The sequence below is a fragment of the Carlito syrichta genome, unplaced genomic scaffold, assembly GCF_000164805.1.
Source record: "Carlito syrichta isolate Samal-C Ts95f unplaced genomic scaffold, Tarsius_syrichta-2.0.1 Scaffold307339, whole genome shotgun sequence".
Taxonomy (NCBI): Eukaryota; Metazoa; Chordata; class Mammalia; order Primates; family Tarsiidae; genus Carlito; species Carlito syrichta.
In genome coordinates, this window is record NW_007251435.1 from 266,820 (window position 1) to 288,890 (window position 22,071).

At 36.6% G+C, this 22,071-nt stretch overlaps 1 protein-coding gene and 1 pseudogene across 2 annotated transcripts in view; both read left to right on the top strand.

The window, feature by feature from the left end:
* The first annotated feature begins 716 nt into the window (after nucleotides 1-716).
* The window catches only part of ACER3 (alkaline ceramidase 3), a 115,969-nt gene continuing 94,614 nt past the window's right edge, over nucleotides 717-22,071 (top strand). The window contains exons 1-2 of one of the 2 annotated variants that reach the window (XM_008064447.2): nucleotides 717-810; nucleotides 1,473-1,583. In XM_008064447.2, coding sequence (XP_008062638.1) covers nucleotides 1,496-1,583 — 88 coding nt within the window. In that variant the 5' untranslated portion in view covers nucleotides 717-810; nucleotides 1,473-1,495. Of the gene's footprint in view, nucleotides 811-1,472; nucleotides 1,584-22,071 lie in introns of those variants that run through there. The other variant, XM_021715745.1, reaches the window with a different exon arrangement.
* The window catches only part of LOC103266816, a 15,918-nt pseudogene continuing 9,745 nt past the window's right edge, over nucleotides 15,899-22,071 (top strand).

The window sequence follows — 22,071 nt, forward strand, 5'->3', positions numbered from 1 at the left end:
TATTCTGTCTCACGTAAGCCTGTATTTGTGGTTTGCAGTTTCTCATTCTAATTTGTAAAACTTTGCATTGTCCTCAACTGAGGTTCATGGAGTTTGTAGGACCCTCCTCTGTCCCCACCTACAGGTTGTTTGAAATGTATTCTATTTAGGAAAGGGAGTAAAGTAGTTGGGAGTAGCTTCATAGATACCTGTCCCTTTCTTTCTTTTTTTTCTCTGGAAATTTTTTTCCTGCAGTTCTTGGTTCTCCTGCTTCAACTTGGACTGGGTAGTCTCTAGTCCTTTCGTCCAGCTGTAGCTGGGCCTTTTCTTTGCCTCTTCTGTGTTGTGGCCCCTGTTTCTTAGATCCCATGCCGTCCCTTCTCATGACTAACTTCCTTGTGTTGGTTCATTACGTTCTCTAGTTGATTCCAGAGAAGAGATATATTTTTAAAATCCTTACTGAAAATGTTTTCTTCTACCCTCCCAATTAATTGCTGATTTGTCTTGATATTAGCACCTATGCTGAAGATCATTCTTTTGGAATTTGGAAAATATTGTACCACTTTATCCTACCCAGAATCAACTTTATAAAATACTGTTTAGCCATTTATTTCTGCATTTTTGCCTACTTATTTCTGCTACTGGGCTTTTGGGTTTGTTTGTTTGTTTGGCTGGTTGGTTGGTTTTGTTTTTTGTGTGTTTTTTTGAGACAGAGGATCACTCTGTCACCCAGGCTGGAGTGCAGTGGCGCAATCCTGGCTCACCTCAGCCTCTGCCTCCTGGGCTCAAGCGATCCTTCCACCTCAGCCTTCTGAGTAGCTGGGACTACAGGTATATACCACTATGCCAGCTAATTCTTGTATTTTCTGTAGAGAAGAGGTCTCACTATGTTGTCCAGGCTTGGAGTTTTTATGATTCCTTTGCTATTCATGTTTGAGCTTTGTTTTTGTGAAGACAGGAGCAAAAATCAAATCAAGATTCATTGTCTTTTGTGTTTTACCAGAAACAGAAACTAGAAATATTACCAGAAGAATGAAATTTTAAAGACATGAAAAATGCTAACCCCAATTTTTTTAAAAATTACACAGACTAACAGATTCCATAGATTAATGTAGTTCTGTATTTATCTTGTCATACTTATCCATAGACCACACTTCCAGTAGCAGTGGTGGAGGCTGCCTTCTCCAACTTGTTTTTTGCTATATCTCTGAGGTTCTTTCTGAGATCCTTTTCCTGCTTGCCTTTAGAATTTCCTTTAATGGATGTGCTGGTGATTCGTTTCATTTGTCTGAAAGTAGCTTTGTTTTATTTCTATTCTTGTAAGAAGCTTTTGGTGAGTACAGTGTCATTTTTTTCCTCCAGAACCTTGAGAATATTTTTCCACTGTCTTTCTGAGAAATCACCTATTTAATTGTTGTTAAGGGCCAAATGAATGTATGTTTACTTAAAGTGTTATTGATTAAGCTAATGTATTCCTGTGTTTTCTTTTATAGGGAATACAGTGAGTAACCTGATTATGATCATACCTCCAATTTGGGGTGCAATTCAGAGTGTTAGAGATGGTCTGGAAAAGCGGTACATTGCTGCTTATTTAGCACTCACAGGTATGTATCACACTTCATCTGAAAAAATGATGTACAGTATTCAAATTGGATGTTTTTCTCACTAATTTCTGAAAGCAGTTTTCAATTTTGTTTTTTCATGACACAGCTTGAGTATATGAAACTTCTTAGTTAAAACTCTACAAACCTTGCCAGTATATTGAACTGCATTTTTGAATAGTTTTTTAGAAATTACAAAATATTTTAAGCATATAAAAAAGGATAGAGATAATATAACAAACACTCGTGTATCTTATTATACCCAACTTTGTCAGATCCTAACAGTTTGTAATACTTGTTTCAGATCATTTTCTTTTCTTTTTTTTTTTTTTTTGAGTTGGAGTCTCACTCTGTTGGCCAGACTGGAGTGCAGTGGCCGCTCCTGGCCACCGCAGCCTCGACCTGCTGGGCTCCGGCGATCCTTCCGCCTCAGCCTTCCGAGTAGCTGGAATTACAGGTGTGCGCTACCACGCCCGGATAATTTTTTGATTTTATTGTAGAGATGAGGTCTCGCCTGCCCAGGTGGGTCTCCAACCCGCAGGCTCAGGCAATCCACTCACCTCAGCCTCCCAAAGGCGCGGGATTACAGGCTGAGCCACCGAGCCCAGCTCATTTTCTTTTTTTAAGGAAGTAAACTACTACAGATAAAATGTACTCTCCCTTTGTATTTATCCAGCCTGATCTTAATCCCCCTTAACCTTCCAGCCCACCCCCTGCAGAGCTAACCTGTGTTCTGAATTTGATGCTTATTATTTTCTCACATTTTTGTGTTTATACTATGTTTGTATGTATGTATTCTTAAAAGTATACATAGTATCGTTTCGCATAGCTTATAACTTTTTGGAAAGAATACTGTCTAACCTTTTGAAACTTACTTATTTTCTTCTACTTGTCTGTGAAGTGGGGACTGTGTCTTAATCATCTTTTCTTCCCCATTGTCTGGCAGTTTAGTGGTCCCCAATAAGTACTGGATGGATGAATCAACTTTACCAGAGCCTAATGTGGGGAAATCACTTCTGTCATGTTCTCACATCATCATGATAAAGAAAAAAATAACAAAGAAAGTAGATTCTTTCTGGTAGTTTATTTCTTTTTTTATAACTCTCTAAACACAATTTATTTTGTTTGAGTCCATGGTGGGTATTAGTTCCACATGGATAGAAAAGACTTCTAATTTCCACAAAACTGTAAGCTGTAGTATATCATGTCAGAAGTTGCCACAACTAGATTATGCATTGGATATGAAAGACTTTAATTTTGGAATCTATAGCAGTACTAATGTGCATGGCATTTTAAGAAAGTTACTTGATTTATCTTCAGAAGGAAGATTTATCTATAAGCTTAGCCCTTTGTTTTATTTCCTGTGGTTTTAAAGATTGTTTATAAAATATGGACAAATCACAGTCAGTAAGAATAATAAGAATAAAAAGATATAAGGGACTTCAGTGTTGCCCTAGGATAATCAGTGGCCTCCTAAATTAGAGTGTGTCCACTTAATTTCCCAGGAAATGAAGATTAATAAGGAAAGCAAATAAAACTACATGTAACCCACACTTTCAGCCCTACTAGAAGAAAGCGAATATTATGAACTTCAAATTATTTTTAAATAAGAAATAAACCAAATTCTATTTGTGATATTTTAGACTTGAGGCTGTTTGAAAAACTATATGAAAAAGAGTAGAGAACTGTGGCCTAAGTTTGACAAAAACAATAGGAGAAAAACCCTGTAATAAATGTAAAACTTCTAAAAGCACTCTAAGGTCTGATCACAGTAATGTCTAAAGGTAAAGGACTTGAAAATATGTAAGACCTATGATAGTAGTTTTGGAAAGGCATCACTTCTGGGAAAGAGATACAAAGGGAGTGATGCCCTTTGGAGACATCTTAGTGATGGGAGAGAAAGAAGTTAGAGGGGGAATTAAGATCCTACCCAAACAAAAGAAAATACATGAAGCTATTCTCCCTTCACCCTCTTCTCCCTACAGGGAGTGTATGTGTATAAAACATATATGTCTATATATAAATATAACAATAAATATATGTTATATATGCATAGATATTATTTGTATATATAATATAAAAATATATATGAATATATTTATATATGAATATATATGTGAATATATATATTTCATATGAAATATGTATATGAAATATATATACATATATGTATATATATATGAATATATATAAATTAATATATATTAAGTACATATACATATATATTTCATATATATGTATACATATATATCATATCTTTCATATATTTCATATATATATAAATTAATATATATTTATATATTAAATAAATAAATATATATATATGAAATTTTACCATTCTGACAGAAGTGGGCAGCCTTGAATTAGGAATTTTGTAAACCACCTAAAATCTTTACTCTTTCCATAAAATGGAGTCCTCTGGAAAAGATGGTCTACTTCCATATATAATTACTATGAAAAGAAAACAAAATGGAAATCAAAATGCTTTTGCTAATGGAGGTTCTTCCTCACAACAAACTATGAAACAGAAGGAAAATGTAGCAGAACACTCCTAAGTGAATTAAATAGTTTCAAATAAATGAATCAAAAATTTAAAAACTAATAACAGAAATAGCTCCATTCCTCCCCCTAATAAAGAAATAAAATTAGAATTTATTGAACTTAAGAAGGAAATTAAGACTAAATTACAGTGTCCTTGAGGGAGACTAGAGTCTCCTGAATATTTAATAAGGACTGTGGAAGAAGGGCAGAGAAGCAAACAAGCTAGTGAAAATGAGATAAATAAAAGGATCAGAGAGAAAATTACTGAAATGGAAGATAAACAAAAATCTAACATACATATAGTTGGAGTTCCTGCAAAAGCAAAACAAAATAATGGAACATAATTATTTTCAAAGCTATAATTCAAGAACACTTTCTGGAAATAAAAAGACAATCTGTATATTGAAAGGTCTGTTTTTGCCTGGTAAAACTGACTTAGAGTGCTAAATTCTGAGACCAAACCCAGTAAAACGACTAGATTTTAAAAATGAAAATATTCTCAAAACTCTTGAAAATAAGACTCGATCACTTCAAGGGCAAAAAAAATTAGGCTGGCTGGCATCAGACCTCATCAGCAATATACAAAGAAAACATTTTCAAAAAAACCAAGGAGACAAAGTATAAGCTAAGGATTTTATATTCTAACCAGGTTGTTCTTTAGGTATTCAGGTTATAGAAAAACAGTTTTAAACGCATTAAGTACTGTACACACAACTCCTTCCTGATGAATCCATTAAAATAGCACTGTTCAATTTAGTAACTGCTAGCCACATGTGGCAATTTAAATGAATTACAGTTAAATAAAATGTAAATTTCAGTTTCTCTGCCCCATATTTCAAGTGTTCAGTATCCACATGTGGCTTGTGGCTACTGCATTGAGTAGTGCCGATGTAGAACATCTCCATCACTGCAGAACCTTCTACTGACCACATTGTCCTTCTCTTGGTTAGTGTTCATCTAACTAAGAAAAGGCTGGGAAAATTTGGCGAGATGTCTGATGGTGAACATTTAATATATTTAGCTATAGATCTAAAACTAAAACAGAGATGAGGTAAGGGTTACTGAATATAGTGTATGTGTATGTGGCTGGGCTTGGTGGCTCAGCCTGTAATCCCAGCACTTTGGGAGGCTGAGGTGAGTGGATTGCTGATCCCCGTGGGTTCAAGACCAACCTGGGCAACTTGGCGAGACCTCATCTCTACAATAAATAAAAAATTAGCCAGATGTGATAGCCTGCGCCTATAGTTCTGGCTACTTGGAAAGCTAAGGTGGAAGGATCACCTAAGCCCAACAGGTCAAAGGCTGTGGTGAGAGTGCCACTGCACTACAGCTTGGGCGACAAAGTGAGATGCCAATTAAAAAAAAAAAAAATAGTGTATATAAAAAAAAGATAGTGTGTGTGTACGTTATAGGTTCTGATAAAATAGAAAGAATGGAACTTTTAAAATTAGAGAGGGAGAGAAAAAAGGACAAAGTAGAATAAGTTCATAACTGTTCCCTAGGTAATATGTTGGGCATTAAAGAATGTGATTTAAAAGTAACAAACCAGATAGTAAAAGGCTAAAAAAGAAAAAAGGAGGGGGCCTAAGAGTACTATAAAAAAGGCATAAATGTAAAAACAACACTTGGAACAACTACAAAACATCTAAAAAAAAAAAAGAACATACAAAATATCTTTCCTAAATACCAAAAGAATTTATTTAAAGAGTGAAAAAGACACATTGCTTAGAGAAAGTAAGACAGTGTGTATAAAATTATATATGTGATAATTAGAGTAAAACAACATGACAGAATTGAAACTAAACATGTCAGTCAATATGAATTTGCTTAATTTACCTGGAAAAAAAATAAGGGATTCAAGGCTGGGCGTAGTGACTCAAACCTGTAATCCCAGCAGGGAGGCTGAGGCGAGTGAATTGCCTGAGCCCGCAGGTTCGAGACCAGCCTGGGCAACTTGGCGAGACCTCATCTCTACAATAAAAATCAAAAATTAGCCGGGCATGGTAGCGCGCACCTGTAGTTCTGGCTACTTGTAAGGCTGAAGTGGAGGGATCACCTGAGTCCAGCAGGTCGACGCTGGGATGGCCGTGAGTGTGCCACTGCTCTCTGGCCTGGGCAACTGAGTAAGACTCCACCTCAAACAAAAAAAAAATTGCTGGGCATGGGAGTGCATGCCTGTAGTTCCAGCTACCTAGAAGACTGAGGTGGAAGGATCACCAGAGCCATGTAGGTCGAGGCTGCAGTGGCCATGAGCGTGCCATTGTACTCCAACCTGGTGACAGAGTGAGTTTCCCACTAAAAAAAAGGGGGGGTTATTCAGAAAAGTTAGAAATAAAAGTATGGGCAAAAGCATTTCATAGAAATAGAAATAAGAAGAAAGCAGGGGTAGTGATCCTGATACCATATAAAATGGAATTCCTTTAAAAAGCATTAAAGGTGACAAAAAAGGACTATATAGTGTTCAAAGGTGTGAGTTTTCTAATGCCTACTCTTGAATTGGGTTTTCGTTCTGGAAAAGAAACTCGAGGAAGGTTCACATACAAATTGTTTGCTTTAATCTTCTTGGTGTGACTTAGGCTTAGTCATGATGAAGATTTTTTTTTTTTCTTCCCTGAGCATTTCATGAAGGCTACAAAGTTGGAATGGGCAAGTCCTGAGTGTGAAAGCATTAATTTATCTACCTCATTTATTTTTAAATTTTTTTGTAGCCTTAGTCTCAGTTTTTCCTGTGTTATGACCATAGAAGTATTCCTCAACGCTGTGATAGACCTATGTCTTGGTGGAGACAGCTGGGCCTTCAAGCTGTTTTTGTGACATGTTGCTCTCTCAGTTTAATGAGAGAGGAGAGAGACCCTGACTCTGGGCTATGAAGTCTTTCCCTCTATGTGGAAGGCTTTGATTAGGGTGTGGACCCAAAGTTTTGTGTCTTTGTTATTGTGCCTGGCTTTTGGATCCCAAAACTTCTTTTTTGCCAAGTTGTGCCTTTTCTTCTGGTACTGTAAGTGAAACATTAATAGCTCCTGTTTACACTGTGAAAGTGGATATTGCTATGGAGAACACGCCAGTGGCTTTCTCACTGTGAGCTAATGATGCCTTGTGAATGTATGATCTATGGAGAAACCCTTGTAGCTGTACCTGCTGATGCTCTGTTGGAAAATAAATTTTGAATGTCCCCTGCCCCCCCCCAAAAAAGAAAGAAATGTGTAAAATTTATATGAAGAAAAACATTAAAACACTTCTGAGAAGGGTGCAGTGGCTCACACCTATAATCCCAACACTTTGGGAGACCAACCTGGGCAACTTGGAGAGACCTTGTCTATGCACGTGCGCGCACACACACACACACACACACACACACACACACACACACACCCCAAGTCAGGCATGACCAACCTGGGAAACCTGGAGAGACCTTGTCTACACACACACACACACACACACACACACACACACACACACACACACACACACACAGTCAGGCATGGTGATCTGGGGGGTAGAGGGATGGCATGACCAACCTGGGAAACCTGGAGAGACCTTGTCTACACACACACACACACACACACACACACACACACACACACACACACACACACACACACACAGTCAGGCATGGTGACCTGGGGGGTAGAGGGATGAGATGAAAGAATTGCCCGAGCCCAACCTGGAGACCTTGTCTACACACACACACAGTCAGGCATGGTGACCTGGGGGGTAGAGGGATGAGATGAAAGAATTGCTCGAGCCCAGTAGGTGGAAGCTGCAGTGAGCTGTGATCATGCTACTGCACTCCAGCCTGGATGTCAGAGTGAGACATTCACTCAAAAAAACCCCAAAAAACTCTGGAAGACATGAAAGGAAACCTGAAAGAAATGGAAAATCATTCTTTGTTTTTCAGTAGACAACTTGAAGATATCAATTCTGAGTTAATTTATTAAAATTAACAATACTTGCTATAACCAGGATTACCAAGAAAAAAATAAAGCCAAGTAAATAAAGCCAACAAAAATATCATCAGTAAGCCTTTTTTCTTGAATTGGACAAGTTGTTAGCAAACCACATATGAAAAATTAATCATGCAAGGCTATCTAAGAAATCCCTTAAAAAAAAAAAAAAAACTAGCCGGGCTTGGTGGCTCAGCCTATAATCCCACGCCTTTGGGAGGCTGAGGTGAGTGGATTGCCTGAGCCCACAGGTTCGAGACCCGCCTGGGCAGCGAGACCTCATCTCTACAATAAATCGAAAAATCAGCTGGGCGTGGTAGCGCATGCCTGTAATTCCTGCTACTTGGAAGGCTGAGGCGGAGGGATCGCCGGAGCCCAGCAGGTCGAGGCTGTGGTGGCCAGGAGCGGCCACCGCACTCCAGTCTGGGCGACAAAGTGAGACTCCAACTCAAAAAAAAAAAAGCTATAAGGGGATACTAGCCCAACCAGATATGAAAACATGTGGTAAAAACTACACAATTAAAATAGGATAGTACTGATATTCCAATAGACCAGATAGTAGAATAAAAAAAGTACAGAAGTAGATCCAAGCATATGTTAGTACTGATAAAGATGGTGTCTCCAGTCACTGGGGCAAAGATGAAAAGTTTTAATAAATGATGCTAGGAAAAAGAGTTAGATGTGTGCCTTACATCATATATAAGAATAAACTATAAATTGATCAGAAGTTTAAGTGTAAAAACTGGAATTTTAAAAGTACTAGAAGAAAATGTGTAAATTCTTACGTGGGAAGGAATCTTTGGGGAAGGACTTTCTGTGATTCAAAATCCAGACATAAGAAAGGAAAAAGTTGACAAATTATGTAAAAATGAAAACATTTGTTATATAGCATTTACATTGTATTTAAATAAAATAACTTTTGCATGACAAAAACTACCATAAGCAGACTCAAAAGCAAAGGCCAAATTGTGAAAATATTTACAGTAAAAAGGTTTAATATCCCTATTATAAAAATAATTTTTAGACCTTGAATGCAAAATGACCAAAAAATTCAATAGAGAAAAGTAGTTTAAAGACAGAAAACTTTCCAAGAATGATATAAGAAATAGCTAGCAAGTATTTTAGTTTTTTTTGTTTTTTTTTTTTGAGTTGGAGTCTCACTCTGTCACCCAGACTGGAGTGCAGTGGCCGCTCCCGGCCACCGCAGCCTCGACCTGCTGGGCTCCAGCGATCCTTCCGCCTCAGCCTTCCGAGTAGCCGGAATTACAGCACGCGCTACCACACCCAGCTGATTTTTTTTTTTTTTTTTTTTTTTTAATTGTAGAGCTGAGGTCTCGCTGCCCAGGCGGGTCTCGAACCCGCGGGCTCAGGCAATTCACTCACCTCAGCCTCCCAAGGCGCAGGATTACAGGCTGAGCCACCGAGGCAAGTATTTTAAAAAATCGATTTACTCATCATAAGAGAAATGCAAATGAAAATTATTTCACATTTATCAGGTTGGCAAAAAGTGAGATTCTTGACAACACACTGTCTTGGCAATGCTATGGAGAAATAGGCATTCTTCATATACTGCTGATGAGAATTCAGTGTTTTTATATGTGAATTTGACAGTGTCTAACAAAACTATGCATTATCCTTTAACCCAACTTAAAAGAATTTTCTGTGAAGATAAAACAGCAATTCAAAGTAGAATATGCACAAGATTATTTATTGTACTATTATTTGTAATTATAACGTAATGTAAACAACTTAAAAGTCCATATGTAGAAAATTGGTTGAATAAACTTGTATATCAACATAATAAGTATTATTCAGGTGTAGAAAGGATGAGGAATATCATTGAACTGATTTGGATAGGATATGTTATTAAGTAAAAGATGCAGAATGTAAAATAATATATATGGTGTGCAACTGTTTGTTAGAAAAAAGAGAAGTAAAAATATATGCACATCTGCTGAATTCTTCCAAAAAGAAACAGGAATAACCAGAAAATAATGAAATAAACTAATACAGGGTATAGATAGAAATGGCATAGAAAGAATAGAGGAGGGAGTAATGCTATCTGAGTACATCTCTTTGTGTTGTTTTTGCTTCGGAATCTTGTTACTATTTCACATATCCAAAAATAGAGTTAGATCAACCAGTAAAATAAATTAAGGGAAGTGACCCTAAAATTGAATGCAAAGAAAAACAAACGAACTGTACTATAGATAAAATGGAGACCATAACCACAAATGAGAGCAGAACAAGAATAAATCCACATAACTTTTGAAATAGTATTCTCATTATACATCTCCAGTCTGAAAACAAAAGAAAATTCAATGAAGTCTTTTTTTTTTTTTTTTTTGAGTTTGAATCTCATTCTTGTCTCCCAGGTTGTAGTGAAATGAACCAAAACTTCTTGGAGAAGTCACTAATGTCTGGGCTAAGGCAGGTAAAGTACACTTTGACCAAACCAGGACAATCTGAGCTTCAAAATGAAAAATAACAGTAATGAATTTTAACATGTGGTATAAGAATTATGAGCTCAAGCCGGGCTTGGTGACTCAGCCTGTAATCCCGTGCCTTTGGGAGGCTGAGGTGAGTGGATTGCCTGAGCCCGCGGGTTCTTGACCCGCCTGGGCAGCGAGACCTCATCTCTACAATAAATCAAAAAATCAGCCGGGCATGGTAGTGCATGCCTGTAATTCTGGCTACTTGGAAGGCTGAGGCGGAAGGATCGCCGGAGCCCAGCAGGTCGAGGCTGCGGTGGCCGGGAGCGGCCACTGCACTCCAGTCTGGGTAACAGAGTGAGACTCCAACTCAAAAAAAAAAAAAGAATTATGAGCTCATGTTACTCTAAAAAACAAACAAATCAGGTGAGAAGAGAAAGCTTTAAAAAAGAAAACAGTAGAATGTCAACCAATAAATGTAAACAGAATTATAGAATAACTGATTCAGGCAAGAGTCCTAAGTGAAGGCTAAAACTGTTGGATCAGAGTATTTGGGCAGTGTAATAACTACAGCCTCAAAGAACCTCCTCATGGATTACTCATTATTTACAAAAGGAAAAATGGGGAAACCTGGAAGATACAAAGTTAACAACATGAATAATGGTTCAAACTGACAACAGGTTTTTCCTGGTGTGATATACTGACAAGGAAACATCAGCATATAGTATTACTGCCAAAAGTGCATACACTGAATCAAATGAAGACAAAATAGCCAGAAAAACCAAACTGAGGAGCATTCTACAACACATCTGTCCTGTATGCTTCTAGAATGTTAATATCATGAAAGACAAAGAATTAATCTGGAACCATTCTAGATTAAAAGAGATATGACAGCTAAATGCAATATGTGATCCTATACTAGATCCTGGATTGCAGCATGAGCCAAAGAGGCTCTAAAGGACCATATTGGGAAAATGAATAAGATTTGGATAAGGACTATACAATAGATAATAATACTACATTAATGATAAATGTCCTGAATTGCATCATTGCACTGTGATCATATGAGAATGTTCCTGCTTAGGAGATATACGCTGAAGTATTTAGGGATAGAGTCATGCTCTCTGTAACTTACTCTCAAATGGTAGAGCAAAATAATGTGTTCATTGCTTTACTTTATAAACATCTTTTATATATGGAGAGAGAGAAAGAAAATATGGCAAAGTGTTAATAATGAGTAAATCTAGGTTGGGAATTCATTGTAAATTTTTAAACTTCTGTGCTATCTTAAAATGCTTTTTAAAGAAAAAGTTTATTTTAAAAATAAGATTTATTGAGCACTCATTGTCTGTATGATAGTATACCAAGCAATCTGACAATGAATAAGAGGTTTGGAGTAAGTAAAGATAGAAACAGAAGTGGTTAGTGATTACAGGAGGAATGTTTTTACTGATTTAACAATCCTCTTCTTCTTATCACTAAACCTGGTAGTAAATGACTTCTTTATCTGTGCTACTTCTATTCCTTGTTTTAAATACCTCTAAACAGCAATCTTGCTAGAACCTCCTTTTCATATTTTTGTTTGAATTTTACATTGAGACAAATCTCATAAAATATGTGTGTACATGTGAGAGAGAGAAGAGAGGGAGAAGAGAAAAAAACACCAAATTTCACCTAGAAAAGATTTGATTTACAAATCAAAGATATTTACTGAATACCGCAATAAGAATTTCAGTATTTTAATTCTGTGACCAAGAACCCATACCAATTGTTTAATTGATACACACTTAGCTTTTGGAGATATTGGAGATTTTGCAAAAAGAATTGGGAATTTTGCCTTGGTGGAGAAGTGTTTTAGGGAGAGACTGTTATTTATGAGCGTCATTGTGTTCTGGTTTAGCATCTAGATCCACTAAGAATTTAGTCATTTTAAAACTTATTAAACAAATATTTACTGAGAATCTATAATGTGCTAGGTATGATTCTTAAACCATTGTTCACTGGAGCTTTTAGTCTAGCAGGGAGACAGGTATTAATCCAACAAAAATTTATAAATGACTATGTACTTTTAGTTGTGATAAGTGTTACGAAGAAAAGGTATGAAATACAATGAGGATAAATTGGAGAAGTTAGGAGTTAAAAATATTCCTTCCTCCTAATATCCTGTTCCTGAGTCATCACCGGTTCTTCCCATAATCCTGACTTGCAGTTTAACTCACCATTCCAGTTACAACTTCCTTGGAACCAGTCCTTTGTCTAATATCTCCCTCTTTCCCTTTCTTTGTTTTTCCTACTATATTATATTCCAAACATACACATTTCATGAAAGGAAGTGATGCTCATAGCAGATCAGTTGAAGTTGTCTTCTCTGATGACAGTCATCCCTCAGTATCTGTAGAGGATTGTTTCCAGGACTCCACCCCCTGTATTTATATATAACCTTTGCACATTGTCCTGGTTACCTTATATAATCTTTAGATTAGTTATAATTCCTAACACAGTGTAAATGCTATATGAATAGCTGTTATACTGTATTTTTAAATTTGTATTATTTTTATGGGCTTTTAAAATATTCTCAATCAGCAGTTGATTCAATCTGCGATGCTGAACCTGCAGATACAGAGGGCTGACTGTATTTTTCTGATGGGTTTCTTAGTAAAAATTACTATTATTAAATTGAAGGGGAATGATAGGAACCAAATATTGGCTTTAAGTAAACATTTTTTAAATCAGTGAAATTATTTCTGCTTATACATAGAGAAAGATAGTAGAGAATTCAAATGAGTTCAATATTCCTTGTTCCATAATAAGATTAAGAGAATTAAATCTAAAGGCAAATGATTTAAGCTAAATTCTGTCTGCCTCACTAATATTCAGTGTATGATCTTAGAACTCTTAGAATTTTCCAAACTTTATGTGATATTGAATCTACTAATTTTTATGTGGCTATAAAATTTGTTGTTAATGTTGGAGTTTGATGAGACAACAATAATTATTCTTTAAATATCAGGCTCTGTGGCAAGGAAATGTTTAAATTATTTCATTTAAAACTCACCACAACCTCTATGAGGAACAGTTTTTAACCACTTTTTAAGAAAGTATGAGGTGGGTCTCAAAAGAACCTGGAATTTATTTATAAAAAATTCTGTATTCTTACATGCTTAAACTTCAGTCATCTTCAAAGTACTCTAAGTTTAATACAGTACATGTATCGAGATGCTTTTTCCACTGCTCAAAACAGTTTTTGAATTCATCAATTTTGATGCCTTTTAGTGCTTCTGCGGTTTTTTGTTTCACGTCTTCCATGTTGACAAAACATTTTCTTTTGAGGACTTTTTTCTTCCGGGAAACAAACAAACAAACAAATTGCTTGGGGCAAGATTGCTTGAATAGGGAGGGTGAGGCACAAGGAACATGCTAGTTTTTGGTCAGAAACTGCTAAACATTCAGCACACTGTGGGCAGTTGTGTTGTCATGGTGAAAGAAGCAGTCACCTGTTTACCACGATTCGGGACGCTTCTTCCACAAATCGTGACTCAACTGTCTCAAAATTTCCACATAAAAACTTTGGCTGACTGATCTGGAGGAACAAATTGAGTGCACTACAAGGGGCCTGCCCTCCAAAAGATAATTCCAGATTTTTTGGGGGTGGAATCCCTCCTCATAATGTTATAGAAGAGAAAAAGTAACTTGCCCAAGATCACACTACTAGTAAATGGTGGAGCCAGGCTTGAACGCAGATCTGTATCCTTTTCATCATCAGGCCATAAACCAAAGACTTAAAACCATGCATTATGTAAACTGGAATCTAACCAAAAGAAACCTTTTCCATGAGAGTCTTCTCCTTATTCCCAAAGTCACAGATTTTGGTTTATTTTATTTCTTTAAAATAGAAGTGTATTCATTTATTCTTTCCTTTACAAAGACTTTTGAGTGCCAGCAAGAGACAAATTTCTTATCCCCAAAGAGCTTATGTTGAAGTGAAGGGAGATGAACTGCAAATAAATAAACATTAATGACAAAATCTATTTGTAGTTGTGTAAATCTATTTGTTCTGTAATCTATTTGTAGTTTTGCAGTGATCTAAATGAATAGGAAATGGGTAACAAGAAAAATAAAGTAAAATGGTCACAAAAGCAAAGTAGAAAAAATAACCACTAAAGATTTTTTATTATTTCATTCTAAGTCCAATCCTGAAATAAGAAGTTACAGAAGTGGAAATGTCAGAGATACAGTCATTTTCTTGAGAAAGGACAATTGGAGATTTGTGCAGAGCAACCTTACTATGACCATACCTATAGTTTGTCACTGCCCAACTAAATCAGGGTCATCTTAAATCATCTTAGCTTAAATATTTTACCTCATATTGAAGAGAAATTGAATGGTTGCTTTAGAATACTGTATTCAGGACTATTAATCTTTTAAATTGTAGCAGTTATACTTAGTATTGAAATAGCCATAAAATCAATGTGCCATGGAAAGGACTTTTGGAAATCATTTTATAACTTGCTTATTAACATATTCATTCCCTTTATTTGCTTCAGTTTTCTAGTCTTACCAAAAATATCAGTGACCTTTTTCTCTTGGTTTTAAAAATAGTAACATTGAAGAAGAAATTGGGAAAACAAGTTAAAAATACTCATAATCTCATCATTCAACAGAAACAATATTTTAATTTTTTGGTTAATGGTTTTCAGTCCTTTTGTACATGCAAGTGTGGTTTTTATATGACTGCACTCTGAATAAGCATGTTCAACCTAGTAGCCAAAACCCAGGAACGGGTCAATCAGAGAAGCAGAAACCACAAATAGCTAAGTAGCTTGTGGGGTTGATGAAAAAGAAATGAGGAAATGAGATGACCAGGCAAGTAGCCTGGTAGAATTCTAAGGTAAGCAGGCAGTGGCAATGGCTCTTCATTGGTTCCTATGACTTCTTTTGTGGCTTATACTTCATAGTTGTTTGGGCTACAGCCAGAACAAGACAATAGTTTAACAACAAATAATTATTTTCTAAGAAAATAAGTATAAAATAGTTTAACATCTAGTCTCATTTTTGCTATCACCACATCTGTCATTGCTCTGGCTCTATTCTCTGTGTGTGTGTGTATGTGTGTGTATGTATGAGTGTGTGTGTCTGTGTTACTGTAATAAGGTTATATACTAGTTAAGTGACAGATTAGAAAAGGGACTGATCAGCTCCCTTGCAGGTAGATGAGTAGCAATTAGAAAAACTCCTTTTAAATACCCTAAATGGCTTGTCTCAGTTTAGGGATAAAGTTCAAACTTCTTAGGACAACTCTCCAAAGCACATGCTTTTAATCACTGCACTCTACTACTTCTCTAGTGTGATAGTACATTTTGTTTTGATTGTGAATGCTAACTTCAGTTGGAAAGCTATAGTCATGCATGCCCTGGAAATTGTAGTTGGCGTTATTTCAACAGCACCAACAACACTAAAAGCTCTGAGTGTGTACATTTTAACATAGTCATGTACTAAACTGCTGATGCCCTTAACACCTTAAACACAATCTTCTCCTTGTATTGTGTATTCTATGTCCTTTCATAAGCATCATGGTTAACCATGGTGTGATTTAAAAGGCACTCAGTACTTCTTGAGCTTTTAATTTTCTGTCATGGCAAATAGCCAACTTACTTTCAAAAATCAAATTATGTCATTATATATATGTGAATTTTTTTAAAGCTTGAGTTAGGGGCTAGAAAATTTGTTGATACTTGTTGTAAGCCAGACACATGATAGGTAATCCTCATAGCAGCCTTTCCTGACAGACATTATTATCCTTATTTTAAAGCTTAGGTAACTCAATCTCAAAGAGATTTAAGCAGTTTTCTGAAGTTGATAAGTAATATGTGGTAAATCTGGGATTTTAGTCTAGATCTGATTCTAGAATCTTTCTACACAATTTCCAGTGTGATTAGATGAATCAGAATAAATGTGTATCATAGCACATTTTCTGTCGTAACCTTGAAAAACTTTGGTAGCTTGCCAGAGTATTTGAATCAAGAGGTTCCAACTGAGTGAAACTCTATTATATGCTTGAGAGACTCTTCAAACTGTAGTAAAGTGTTGTGAATATGAACATCTGATTAGAAGATGCAGATGATACCTTGACCTCCTTTTTCTGATTCCATTTCTATTTTGATTGCATCAGTCTCTACTTTGGACATGACCATATGGGGAAACTTATCCCTATTGCTTGTTTTGTGGAGTATCCTGGATACTTTCTATCTATATAAATTTTATATTCACTTTGATGCCACAAACAAGCAAATCAAATGAATCTCTTCAAGTAAAACGTCATGATGAAATGTTGGCTAAAAGAGCCACCCTGATATTAATAAAATGTTTTATTCTCCATGTGATCTATCAGTTTGCATACAAGTAAAAGGAAAGAAAAAGTGCTTAGATTCCTTTTCAAAATTAACTCCAGAATTTGTAATTTTTATAAGTTAAAGACCAATAAATGCCATTTTGTTTTCATACATTTGGCATTTATTACTTTTTGACTTAACTTCTCCACTCTTAATTTTCTTATTTGTGGTGATCTGAATTTTTTTTTAGAAAATATGCACCTCCTGATAAATTGTAGTGTGTCAACAGTGAAAACTAGTTTATTGTGCAATATTTTGCCTGTTCAGGCATGCCTACCTCTTTCGATTCAGCCATTTTCTCTTTAAATGAGATAACCTATTTGAAAATCTGTATTCCTTAGCATGCTGGTCCTAATCTGGGATCTGCCTTGCTTTCTTCTTCTTCCACAACTCTTCCACACTTAGGTTGTATCAGACTACTTGCTGTTTTCAGTACTGTAGGTATTTTCACATCTCTGCCTTTAATCTCCTTTGGTAAAGTTTGCATATCTATCATTTAGAACCCTGCTTCCTCTAGAAAATTTTCCTTTAAACCTTCCTGAGTCTCCTGCTAGGATCAGATGACTCTTTTCTGTTCTTCCACAGACTACAATGCATATCTTTATTACAGCATCTAGTGTTCTATATTGTAATGGTCTGTGTACCTCCTGACTATCTCCTAATATACTTTAGAAGTAAAAAGGGAAAGTGGCAGAAATGAGTTTGAAGAGATTTAGGCAGTGGCCAGATCTCACAGGGCCTTACCATAGGCTTGAGTAGAGTCTAGGTTTTATTCTAAGAGCAATGGGAAGCTCTTAGGGCAAGGTTTTAAACAGGAGAGTGACATGATCCTATTTAGATTTTAAATAGATAACCCTGGAAGCTCTGTGGAGATTGGATTGATGGACAGTAAGAATGTGAGTCGGGTAACCAGATAATAGAAGATACTGCAGTGGTTCAAGTGAGAATGATAGTGGTTTAACTAGAATGGCACAGTGGAGACAGGAGAGAAGTGGATGACTCAGGATGTCTGTAGGATTCATTAATGTATTAAGTGTGGTGATTGAAAGAAAGGCAAGATTGTTAAAGATGATTTTCAGGTTTCTAGTTTGAGCAACTGTGTAGGTAGGGATTCTACTCGCTGAAACCAAGAAGACTAAGAGATTTGCAAAATAGATCTAGGTACTCTGCTTTGGTTATGCTGAGTTTGAAATGCCTGTGAGACTGGAAACAAAGTAGGCATTTGGAAATGTGAGATTACAATTCAAAGGTGAGGTGTAGGCATCATTGTCCCAAAGCTAGTGTTTAAAGCCATGGGAATTAATGAGATCACTAAGCGAGAGAATGTAGAGAGAAAAAGACCCAAGGATGGGCACAGAGATCACAAGTTTACCACCCAAAGGCAGAATCTGGAATGCAGATATGTTTTACTTGACCCATATTTAAAATGTAACTGTGTTTTTAATTAGTGGCCCACATTTGAAAATCAGGATAATTTACCTAAAACTCTAGAGCTCTGCCTTCTCTTGAATAATTGGAAGTCCAACAACAATAAGTCTGTATGTCTGCATGTTAGCAGCCAGCCTAAGCTGTTCTCCTTGATGTGGTCTGTCCAGTAGACTACACGCTGTATACTGCTCCTTCTTTTCTGTCACATAGCCTATTTTACCCAAATGCCTCTCTGGGCTTTTGAATTTATACCTCCTGATTTAAACGTCAAAATAGAAGGAGCCAACAAAAGAACCTGTGAAGAAGCAAATAATAAGGTAGGATAACCAGGAAAATAGAGTGTTGCAAAAAACTAAAGAGGAAAATGTTTCTTTTGCCTAGTCTGGAATGCAGTGGTGCAATCACAGCTCACTGTAACCTCTAGCTTCTAGTCTCAAGCAGTCCTCCCGCCTCAGACCTGCCCAAAAAATGTTTTACTTATTAAGTGCTACTAAGAAACTGAGTGAGATGAAGACAGAAAATGGTTGTTTCAGTAGTGTGAATAGGTTTGAGGGCTGCATGGTGAGGTGAGGCAATGGAGGCAGTTTTTTTTTTGAGAACTCAGGAAAGTGAAGAGGCACAGGTAAATGGGACAGGAGAGCAGGCTTTAGAGATAGTAGAGAATACGTGAAACTCACTGGAGAGCTAGAAATTGATGACCTGGAGGGAAAGGTGACAATAAAGTGAAGATCTTAGAGAGCAGGTGGTATCCTAGAACACAAGAACATTACAGCCTATTGGTCTTTGCTGTGTAGAGGCATGTAGCTTCAGGGAAGGAGAAAAGGAAAGTATTCATCCATGTTAGTGGCAACACAGATGACTAACAGATAGAGATGGGAATCAGCAGTGTTCACACAGAACCAGAGAATTGTTCCAGATTAAATATAGATTTATTTGGATTAAATATAGAATTTTGGAATTTAATCTGTAAAAGTCTGATGGCTGTTTTCATAAAGGGCACGTGACAATCATATAGTCTCATAGTATTGAAAGAAATTTTTTAAATATTTTACATATTGCAGGTGAGAAACTTCACATATTGACAGACTCAGACACATGGAGTGGATTTAGGGTTGCCCATTAAGCAGAACTGGGACTTGAACCCAAGTCATCAAGCTCTAGTCTTGTCAAGTAGTTCTAACTCAGTTACCTAAAGTCAACATGAATAATCAGGTACTTTAATCTTAAGAGAATGTCAGTTGATTTTTTGAGTGTCAAGTTTTAAGAGTTCATTGTGACTGGGAGGCTATATTTAAACAAAATTTGTTGCACCACCTTTGTGATTCAGAATTTTAAAAAAGAGGGAAAAAATTTCAAAGCTGATCTAGAGTTGGATAGCCTTGTTACAACCACAGAAAATATGTTCTATTGAGAGAAAGATAGTATTGAATATTTTCCTATCTTTTCCTGAGTTTGCTAAGAATGGAAATCATACCTTGCCCTCATTTTTCTTTCCATCTAATGAAAATATGTTTGATTCTAAATATATGCCTTATATTTGCACTTCTGGCTTTGAATTGTTTTATTTGGTGCCTCAAATTTCGTCTTGATTCATATTACCACAAAATGATCCTCTCCTAAGTTTTGGGTCAACCTTGACTTGTTAAAGTTTATACACTGAAGGAATGGTTTCCAAAGTACCTGTATCTTATCACAATTTTATGTACAATCTTAAATTACAATTTATTTTTTCATCACAATATTTATAAATGTCTTTGCTGAAATAAAGTGTGAGCTAATACTAACTTTGGTAAAATTTATTTTGCTCTTTTGCTTTTGTGATGCATTGATTATTATAGCCAGAAGGGTCTTCTTTTCTCCCCTCCACCATTAAAACACATCATAGATTTCCCTTGAACTGTGTATGAGGGGGAATCCCTCCCAAAAACAGAATTATCTTTTGGAGGGTGGGCCCCTTGTGGTAGTACACTTGGAATTTGTTCCTCTGGTTCAAATGGTCAACCAACGGTTTTATCTGGAAATTTTGAGAAAGTTGCCTCATGATTTACAGAAGAGATGTCCTGAGTTGTGGTAAGCAGTCAGCTGATTCTTCCACCATGACAATGTACCTTCCTACATCATGACCCCCATGCTTTACCCTCCCTATTCACCTGATCTCACCCAGAATGACTTTTTTTGTTTCTCTGGAAAGAAAGTCCTCAAAGAGAAATGTTTTGGCAATAGGAAAGAGAGGAAACAAAAAATGGCAGGCGCACTAAAAGGCATCAAAATTGACAAGTTCAAAAACTGTTTTGAGTAGTGAAAAAAGTGTCTTGATAGGTGTATTGCATCAAACAGAGTACTTTAAAGATGACTAAAGTTAAAACATGTAAGAATAAATACATAATTTTTAATAAAATTTGGGGGTTTTTTGAGTCTCCTCGCTTACAGTTAAGAGACTCACAATATCAATGTTTATCCTCTTGATCTCCTCTTCCAATACTTCAGTATGTCTAGAGAGTGAGTTAATCACTGACAAGAGAAAGTGACCAAAATGCTTCCTGAACTCCCCTTTGATTGCTTGTGAAATGTAGAGATGGGGCTGAGCTTCCTTCATCTGGTTGACATTACAGAGCTGATTTCAGGCACCTATTTTTATTTCTTTCCCTTCCCTTCTCTTCTCCTGCCCTTGTTTCTTGTAAAATACTGGTTCATTGAGCGGGGAAGGGAAAAATCAACCTATTAGCAAATACTTAATAAGTGTTCCCTATATGCCTGACACTGTGCTAGGTTCTGGAGACCTTGAACTGTAGAAACCTGGACCATGCCATTATGAACCTTAGAATCTAACAGTGATCTTTGGCTTTTGATGTGTAACAGAATCATTGACAGCCCCTTAAAATATAGGTATCAGGGCTCTCACTGAATCAGAAGTTTCTGGACTGGCCTAGACTTTATAAAGCTGTATAGGCAAAACAGTGTGTTCCAAAAGCTGATGCCTGCTATACTATAATACTCCTTCAACATTTCTGCAAGCTTGAAATTACTTCAAAAGAAAAAAGTTGAAAGAAATAAAGAGCAAAAAATAAAATGGCTCTGGAAGTTGCATAAGATTTCAATAAACAGAGACGTAGGTTGGCAGCAGGGTAGGATTGGATGGTGGAGGGAATAAGTAAGTATTCCAGGCAAAAAGGACAGGATGCATATAGGATGTGAAAACTAAGGTTAATAGTGTGAGGTCAGAGACCAAAAGCAGTCATCTGTGACAGAACTGCAGTTGCAATGGAAGAAGGAAGTGGAGCCAGACCGTGAAGCTCCATGTATGCTTTGTAAGAAGTTTACTCATTATCATTTAAAATGGGATTCATGCAGGGTGCAGTGGCTCATGACTGTAATCCCAGCACTTTGGGAGGCCAAGGCGAGAGGATTACCTGACCCCAGGGATTCCAGACCAGCCTGGACAACATGGAGAGACCTTGTCTCTACAATAAATCAAAAAATGAGCCGGGCATGGTGGTGCACACCTATAATTTCAGCTACTTGAAAGGCTGAGGCCAAAGGATAGCCTGAGCCCAGCACGTCAAGGCTGCGGTAGCCATGAGCATGTCCCTGCACTCCAGCCTGGATGAAGAATGAGACTCTCACTCAAAAATAAATAAATAAATAAACTAGCATTCACCAATAAGATGCTCACATTCCAGAGGTGAGAAAAAACTATCTCTTGGGATGCAGGAAGAAAACTTTTTTTTTTTTTTGAGTTGGGGTCTCACTCTGTCGC